General features: G+C 30.0%; 1 protein-coding gene across 1 annotated transcript in view; it reads left to right on the forward strand.

The window, feature by feature from the left end:
• The window catches only part of Smp_020170 (voltage-dependent calcium channel), a gene marked incomplete at both ends in the record, with an annotated part of 167,914 nt that overhangs the window by 135,230 nt on the left and 23,089 nt on the right, over positions 1-9,595 (forward strand). The window contains 3 exons of the mRNA XM_018793451.1: positions 809-892; positions 3,236-3,421; positions 7,238-7,332. Coding sequence (XP_018647963.1) covers positions 809-892; positions 3,236-3,421; positions 7,238-7,332 — 365 coding nt within the window. The remainder of the gene's footprint in view (positions 1-808; positions 893-3,235; positions 3,422-7,237; positions 7,333-9,595) is intronic.

Genomic DNA, 9,595 nt, shown 5'->3' on the forward strand with positions numbered 1-9,595 from the left:
AAGCGACTTGCGAAACCTGAGAGGATAAATGCTTTTTTTAAGATAAGAACCTGTTTTACTCAATATCAAAGTCAGAAAACTGACGCAACCCTCTAAATTATTCCTTAGTTTTCGTAGAACAAAATACTTTGACTCATGATAAAACATGAATGAAGTCTAATAACTGAATAGGCCATGTCATTTATTGTTGTTTCATTAAATAACTGCTGATTTTAACCAAATGATGTCAAAATAGACGACTGCCGTCTATCTGTTACTGATTTTTGATGAAAACTGATTGATAAGTTTGTCATCTATTTTCATTTAATTTTATTGCCACAGAACAATGAGTGCTAATGATTTGTCATAATTGATAGTGATTCTGAAAGGAAGGTGAATACTAGTGACTACCTAATCAATTTTTATATCGTTACTTGACCAAATGACTTTAGTGACGTGTTTATTTGTTAATTCTAAATTGGTAATATAACGCAATTACTAAACAACGGTTTCTCGTTTTGAACCAATTTTAAAGTTATACAAAATTCATTTCCTTTTTCCACACATAAAAACTGAAGCATAGACAATTATTTAGTGAACAATATATTTTGGGACATAGATCTCCTTGAGTCATAAAATTAGATTTTCTTCTTACACTGAGTCTTCTTGATAAATATTGTTTGATTCGATTACAGTAGTCGCTCACAACAGAAAGTATGATCGCTTGCTACGTAAAACATCTTCTACCTATCATGAACTAGTTCTGAGTTTTATTCAACTAAAATAATTTTATCCTTGAATAATAAGCAGCTATTAATCATTTTTTTAGAGTTATTTTCGTGATTCATGGAATACGTTTGATTTTATTACGGTAGTTGGTAGCATAACCGATGTACTTGTTTCTGAGCTACAGGTAAGTAGTTATATGGTTTTTTATTTCCATTAATGTTACATTTTATTGAACGACTATTGACTTTGTTTAAGATATTTTTTGTCACATACAGATTTAGTTTAAAGTAAAGGCTAATGGTAAAGTTAAGAATGTAAGTGTCATTCTTCTTGGAATCAACATCTAGATGTATAAACATCCAAGACCTAAAATTAACACACATCATTTTGAATACCGGATTGAAATTTACTGAAACTTGCCCTAAAACTAAGAGCAACATCAAAACTCGTATCATATAGGTTGAAGAAGTGGTAGTTATTATTATTCAGTAACCTCGGTGATAACGTTTTAATATTTTGGGTGATACATGCTTGTTTCTAATCACAACACTAAATTTCTGACATGTCCAGTTGACCAGTTGCAAATATAGACAAACTATATCCCAAACTTCAGTCAGTCAACCAAAAGCAGCTTAGGAATCAACACCTACGTAAGCCGGTCCAAGCTATTATACTGCATTTTTAACTTCGAGGGAGGATAATAACATTGCGCTAAAATATAGAAGTTCACCTATATTCTCGTAATGGTTATTCCTTGAGCAGTCAGTTCTTTGATATAAAATCTCCATAACCTTTAAATCATCTTGAAGACTCTGTGAATTTCAGTCTCTGTTCTTCGGAATTACCCGTATTTATTAATTTTAAGCATATAAGTAACTCCGTATTGTTAGGTTTTGCTTAGCTATTATTATTGTCCAAGTTGTCCGTCATTGCATTTTAGATTTCTCCCAAACGTCCAAGAGCCATTATCATGAATCTAATTGATTTGTCAGTAAAGTGTACTTATTTTCCCGTTACGTGAACTCGATCTCGCGTTAAGGTAGTAGGTAGGCTTACACTACTTTAAACCAGAATAAAGCATCTATTCGGTGTTTTTTGGTTCTAAAACGTTCTCCAACCGTTATCATTACATGATGAAAACTCTTCACGCTGAAGAACTATTTAGCTGAAGAAAATTGTGATCAATATCTATTACCGTTTCTTGACAATAAGTCATTTCATACTATCTCTTTTTCGGCAATCGCTAAGTGTCCAAGTTTATTTTAGACAGTTATACGTGACGATAAACGATTAAGCGGAAAAAAAAGAATTAAAACTCTTATTAAATTAGAAAAGACTACTTTCAATAGTTGGAATGCGTACACAAGCGTTTATTGAATATGATCAATTGTGTCGTAAAAGACAGATTTAAGTTCTAACCAGTATCTGATAATTCACTTATCAATTGACTATACACCACATGAATGGATTTGATTACATTTGATGTAAGTATCATTTGTTTGTACAAAGGACACGTTGTATTTCAGCTTAAATAAACTAGAGCGAAACTAAATGCCAGTTGTATGATCATATTTCAAAAACGTTGATCGATACAAGACGAAGATGATGAAACTAACTATTTCTTCAACTAAATGCATATCCATTTGAATTTGAAGGAAAACTAAAATGAATGTGTTCAATTCAAAGAACCTTAAAAGTTCGTATGGATCGGATGTGTTTCATATTTATTTGTAACTAATTCAGTGATTATCATTAGTTCTTTTCTGATAAATTACTATTAATTAAATAATTAATACCTTTATATTCAAGTATTTACATGTTATAAAATGAATTTTGATGTTCTTTAGCAATGTAATACCTTCCACATAGTCTATTTCTTAATTAAGTTAATAGTATATGATTATTATAACAATTATGTAGTGTTGTTCGATCGAACATATTCGATAATTATTCCTTGTAAATGAATTTTCCTAGATATTTTACTTAGATCACAGAGATATTAGGATTTACTTTTAAAACAATGACATCCATACAATTTTGACTAGTTCTAGTAGAAATCTGTAAAGATGGAGTTTCCTCCGCAGAGACTTTTAGAACCAGCTAACCAGCCATGTAGCACAATTTAGGATGCTTTTATATTACAGATAAGACAATTTTACTGTAAAATTGTAAATTTGTTTCTCTTAGAACTGAATTCATCTATAACCAATTTGTTTCAGGTCAAGTTGTATTCATTTACAGTCTTTCCTACAGCCTACCTCCAACCACATAATATCTAAACATAGCCCATGCTATATCGAGTAGTGATAAAATTGCAAATTGATCGACAGAATTCGACTAGCATTAAAAGACCTAGACAAATGTAATATTAGTCACTACTCCGTTATTAATCACTTCTACGGAAATATTCTACACTTATTTTGTTTTTGTCTATTTCAACATTAACAGAATTATTTTACTCGATATGATAAATCCATGTGACTGTATATTCTAAGTGATGTTGCATTGTTTTGGATTTTATTCACAGGACTCATCGTTTCTTAACTTAGGGTTTTTACGACTATTTCGTGCAGCTCGTTTGATCAAATTAATTAGACAAGGTTATACAATCAGAATACTATTATGGACATTTATTCAATCATTTAAAGCACTACCCTATGTTTGCCTACTTATTACTATGTTATTCTTTATATATGCTGTAGTAGGAATGCAAGTAAGTCTACTTTATTTTCTTAGTGACTTTTACATTAAGTTACTTATGAAGATCAAAATAGCAGGCTTGGCAATTGACAAATTTCATTCAGAACATGATCAACCTCAGTTTTAATTTAAAAAGTGATAATTGATATAACTAGCAGAAGTGGAGACTCACTGACTGTTTTGTGATTTTCTATTTCGTCCTTAATTACCCCTAATTTTTATCTAATAGATGACCTTTTATCTTGGTTAAACAACAGTATAAATTTTTCAATAATATAACTTTAGCCTTTCCAATAATTGTGTTAAACTGACTATACCGTCTTAACGGTAAATTAGAATATTAATGAAGTGTTGCAAATGTAGATTGAAACAGTCCTAGTTTTGAACATGTTCTGCAAACAACACATTTTAATTTTGTAAACTATCATCAAATAGTAGTCTTTCATTTGTTAAGCCTATTGTATTATTCTTTTACTTAAGTAGCATAGTTGTTACTGAAAAAAAAGAATTATATTTGCTTACTTGTTTCAACAAACAGCCGAAAATGCTATCGACCCAATTTTATGAATAATTTATTCAGTTAATCTAATTGAAGTAATCAAATCAACTACTTCTGGCCAATCAGAGGGTGATATCTAAAAGTCACTGTATCTAGCTCAATATGACTAAGCTTCTCTTTTCTTAACAAATAATCAGAGTTTAGATTAAATTGAAGTTGATGTTCTCCTCGTATTTATATCATTTGAGGGACAATTAGATAAAAGGAAGAGGAGGATATTTGTTTTGTCCTAGTATATGATTCGTCAACGTCACAGATTCACAACCCATCCAATGAAACGACCTCATTATGTTCAAACTTCTTACCTAGTGCGTTGCCTTTCAACCACTGGTTTGCCACCCAAGGGTTTACATTATTGGTTTTAGTCAGTTCGCAATATGATGCGACAGTTATTTTGCCGTTCTTAAGCTGACATCAATTGGTGTCAAAAGCTATCATAAAAACTTTCAGAAATCTTCACAAAGTCACCTTACTTTACTTTAGTTATAGGAATGAATGACCAGTGTTTTTACCAGAAGTATATTTTATCACAAGTAAATTCTCTTTGGAACATTTGATAATCAAAAATTAAAGTTCACATATACTTTAACTGTATATCCATAATTGTTATTATCATAATAAATTTTAAACTAAATGGACTCTTTATGTACAAAGATGAGATAAGTGACCGGAAGAAGTAATAGTGTTCAAGTTGTAGATGAGAGCAAACTAGGTAGAGAAACAAAAAAGAAGGCTGAATAAAACTTTAAAGACTACACCTACATATATATATATATATATAACTGTACGGTACTATTATAGATACGATCGTCAGAAGAAAACTTCTACTCAGATATAATAATGGTAAATGCTTTAAAAAATACCATGAAACCAATATTCTTGTCACACATACTCGTTTTTTGTTCGATTAAATACAACATAACATTAGTGTTACTTTGAATTATAGAGGAAAAACAAAGGAAGACTAAATGTACTGAATTAAAAAATAAAGCAATATAATAATCCATTTGAAGTGAATGTAACGTAGTTGCTCACCTCTTTATATATATATATATATATATATATATATATATATATATATATATATATATATATATATATATATATATATATATATATATATATATATATATATATAATTTGTACTGTTGCCGTGAGGTGTGTATATGTTCCCATAACATACAGCAAACTAATTAGGCTACTAGAGAAAAAAGTCTGTCGGTATATACATTAAAGCTTATTTGAAGTGAATGAAATTAAAGTAGAAAATTAATGAATAAAAGTTTGATGATGTAATGGAAATTAAGTGTATTTAAAGGTGAAAAACAATTACTATTTTTTAACTAAGATAGTTTATATCATGGAATGACTTTAATTAGTAATCATTATAAACTATTTAAAAATAGGTAACTATCTCACCCTAGTAAACAACTCCTCATTGGTGTATATTCACTGCCCCACAAGATATTAAAATCTGTAGTCTTTAGGTTTCATAACAATGGAGTTATCTTTAGATTGCTGATCTGTTATTCTAATGGTTCGCATTTACGACTTCATTGTATTTGTAATATTTTGCAACTATCATCTGTGACTGTCATTGGAATTGTATAATGTTTGATATGGTTGAACTCCACCAGTCACCCATCTTCACTAGAAGTTCGGGAATTCTTGAAGTCAGTCGATAAAAAAGTTAGACAGTGCAAATATATGCTTAAAAAGACTGATTAGTCAATTCAAGAACTTAATATTGATAGCGAGAAAATACAAACACAAGTGCACATACAGTGGCAGGTGAATAAGTGTACGTTGATAAGTATAGTTAAGGATTATAGCAGTTGGATATTTAATAATTGTTGTAATAGTAACTTGTCAGCAATTAGGCTTCAAGGCTCAAACAAGGACTCATACCTTCTTTTGACTGCATATATGATATTTATGTGTCATAGGAAACTTTACAAAGGTTTGACTAATTCAAAAACAATACGGTTCACGAAATGAAATCATTCTGGAATTCAACAAGAGTTACAGAGCTCTTGAAGGCTGTTTTTGTCTTGTTGCACCGTCCAATTCAGCCACGTGCACATCCCTAAACTTCGATCAATCAGTTATTCAGGGTAGGAAAATCAAGACTAACTAAATAGCTTGATTGCTAAAGGTCAAATAATGATTTTCTCCATTCATGAATACTTGTAGGTCGCCAAACTGAAAAAAACATTTAAGCGGTGATGTGAATCAGATATATGGTTTCTGACAGTGAAAGCATCTTCAAATAAACGAGTAAATGAAACTCTCTTAAACATATCACTGAATTTACCCAGTGTTTATCGATTCGGCACGTAAATAATCCTGTCACTCTTAAAAATCAAATGTAGCGAGCAATATTTTTGTCTTTTTGATCCATTTCTTTGTGTGTGTTTACAATTTTGGAAATATTTCCACTTATATGAATTCAATCTGCAGACAACAAACTTACGGTTTAGTTTCAGTATATTTTATATCACATGATATTTCTTAGAAATGTCTTCTTTTAGAACAAATTTATCAACAGGTTTATCAATAAATATCCCGCTAATAGTAGATAAAAACTACTTCAAATCTACTCTCGAAACTAATATTCGTCTGAGGTCATCCATAACTATTTGATATTCATTATGTTGTACCCATTGCTTCTAGTAGTTTTTTCCGTACATCCAATGATTGAGTACTGCATATCGGAATGTAGTATTTATTGAAGTTTTCATTTCAGATCCAAACTTTTACTACGTTTGTGTTTGTTAAATGACCTGTGGGGCTCGCCTATATTGTCCATGTCCATAACAGACAGCTGTATATAACTCTACTTAATATTATAATTGTTAACTTAGCATCAAATTGTATAATTGAAACTTTATAACAAACAATTTAATAGGCAAATTTTTCATTCAAAGTGCTTGAAAGTATAAAATTTTAAAATAAACTTTAATAATAAAAATTAGTAAACTGTGGTTTATGAACCTCTGAATGAGTAAATGAAGTATTTCCTTGATAATCAAACTAATTTAATTTCTCTCTTGTTTAAACAGCACAGATATTATTGCTACTAACCATCATTAAAATCCAATCTAATGTAATTGTAAACCTACTAGATGAACTGATATACTTGATAATTGAATTTCATATTCAATGAATAATGTATTTTTTTAAATTTCCCATTAGTAAAATCATATCATCATGTATAAATATACATAGTGATATGTATACTGATTCATTTGTTTAATACTTTTTCCCTAGATATTTGGTACAATAGCTATTAATGAAGCTGAAGGACAAATTACAAGTTATAATAATTTTCATAGTTTCCCATATGCAGTTCTGTTATTATTTCGGTAAGTTTAAATAAATATGTTATGCTTTTCGACGAAATCATTTACTTAAGCTGTACATTCGTATATATATAGTTATATGGAAAATATATCTGACCCATAAATTATTTTCATCCTTACCCCTTGATTAGTACGTAACCTCATTTGTTATTAAATTTATTTATCGGATCAATTTACAATGAAATCTTTCCTAGCCTGCTGTAGACATTCATTTTCCATATAATTATATATACGAATGTACATGTTATGCTTTATTAAAAGGTTCTATTAAATTTGAACAAATAGTATTATAACAGTTGGGCACCAATTTTATGTGAGATTTCAAAGAGGAAATTATATATTTTTTAAGAAAAACTTCCGTGATTGAATAAATGTCATTTATTATGAAATATAGTAAGGTTATAGTAAGAAACTAAATCTACGTATATGTATGCAGATTTAATTTGAAAAACAAAAACCATTGATATGTTATTGTTTGTCTGTTCTTTAACAAAGATTGATCGTTGAATGTACCAGTCTAATATTTTATAAACATACAATGTGAAGATGTAGAACGTATTAAAAGTTTACAAAAGTAACTTGTAATAGTAAAAGAGACGAGTATTTGATAAGTAATTCTTTTATGTAATTTCATAGTTGAATTCATGAGACAGTTAAAGCTAGACCATCATAGGAAACCTGGAAGTACTGGAAAGCCGTTTCGTCCTAGTACGGGACTCCTCAGTAGTGCACATCCACGATCTCATCTTGCGAGATTCGAACCCAGGACCTATCGGTCCCGCGTGCGACCACCTAACCCCTAGACCACTGAGCCGGCATCCAACGGTGTTAATGTCTAACTTTAATCAATCCACGAAATTACACCACCGTCCACCATTGTCTTTAGTGGTTTACTATCTCACAACAGATCCGGTGGGTATTTTTCCTACCTAATCCTGTTTGTAAGTTGTTTTTCAAAATTCATTAATTAATATGATACACTTTATCATTTAAAACTCAACAATCAATCAACCATAAAAGTATCAAAATACGTTTAGTTATGTGGTGATTGAAACTGATGAATTATTGTAGATTTTACTCTTACATTTCATACATAATAGTGTGTTAAAGACTGGAATTTAAAACCATTCAGTTTGTCTTCTCTAGTTTTCACTGAACATTTAGTAAAGAGAAAGTTACTCATCGTATCATATTTATGAAGATGGAATGAGTAGGAGTGAGGAACATTTTTTTCTTAAAATGATTTAAATGTGACTTTTTAAGAGAAACCAATTAAGACAAATAGATTGTTCTTTACACTAAAATCAAAATTGGTGATAATTACCCATGAAATCTTGAATATGAGCCTTCTTCTATGTTGATTTTTTTACTTTGAACTTAAGTATTATCTTATATCAAATGCATTCAAAGTGTATTAGGCAGATTTCTTTTTATCATAACTTGAAGGTTCATTTTGAATTTTATCATTATACAGTACCAAAACCATGACTTCAAGTTTAACATTTTAAAAATTATCATTCATTAGTTGAGTTAAAGTTTAACAATCAATCCAATTTTACTTTGAATGTATTATGCTAACAGTTATCTTCATTCTTGGTTATGAAAATCTCTATCATATATTACTGCTCTAAATAAGATTTATATAAAATAAATTAAAATGTATATAAAGATTTAAAACATTGAACATTTAATTATTTTCTTCATATGAACGCTGAGTTCATTAATTATTGTTAGGTATTTTATTTTTCGATCAATTGATGGGAATTTCTAATGAAAACTTTTTTTCCCAGATTAATTATCACTTTATAAATCATTTGAATTATTGATTATTTTAATATACTATTTTGATTCAGTCCCTCCTTCTCTCCCTCCCTCTCTCTCTCACTCTCTCCCTCTCCCCCTCTCTCTCACCGACTCTATTCTATCTATCCTTATCATGAATAATTGTTTTCATCGACAGGTCCTTTTTGTGTTATCTAATTAATATGTAAATTATTTTTATTTTAATCTCTCCAATTTGAAAAAGAATCTTTTAAGTTAAAAGTGAATATTCATTTTTTTTTAAGATGTAGGTAATATAACCAATCTCTTGAATTGACTTAATGATTATCAGAAGGGGTTTTGTGGAGATTTTAGTAATTTATAGAGTTGAGATCATGAGTCACTTGAAGCTAGACCACCATGGAAAGCCTGGAAGCACTGGACGGCCGTTTCGTCCTATTGTGCCGCTCCTCTGCGTGCCTCTCCCCTCCGGCCCCGCCGCCGC

Source organism: Schistosoma mansoni, chromosome 1 (assembly GCF_000237925.1).
Source record: "Schistosoma mansoni strain Puerto Rico chromosome 1, complete genome".
Classification (NCBI taxonomy): Eukaryota; Metazoa; Platyhelminthes; class Trematoda; order Strigeidida; family Schistosomatidae; genus Schistosoma; species Schistosoma mansoni.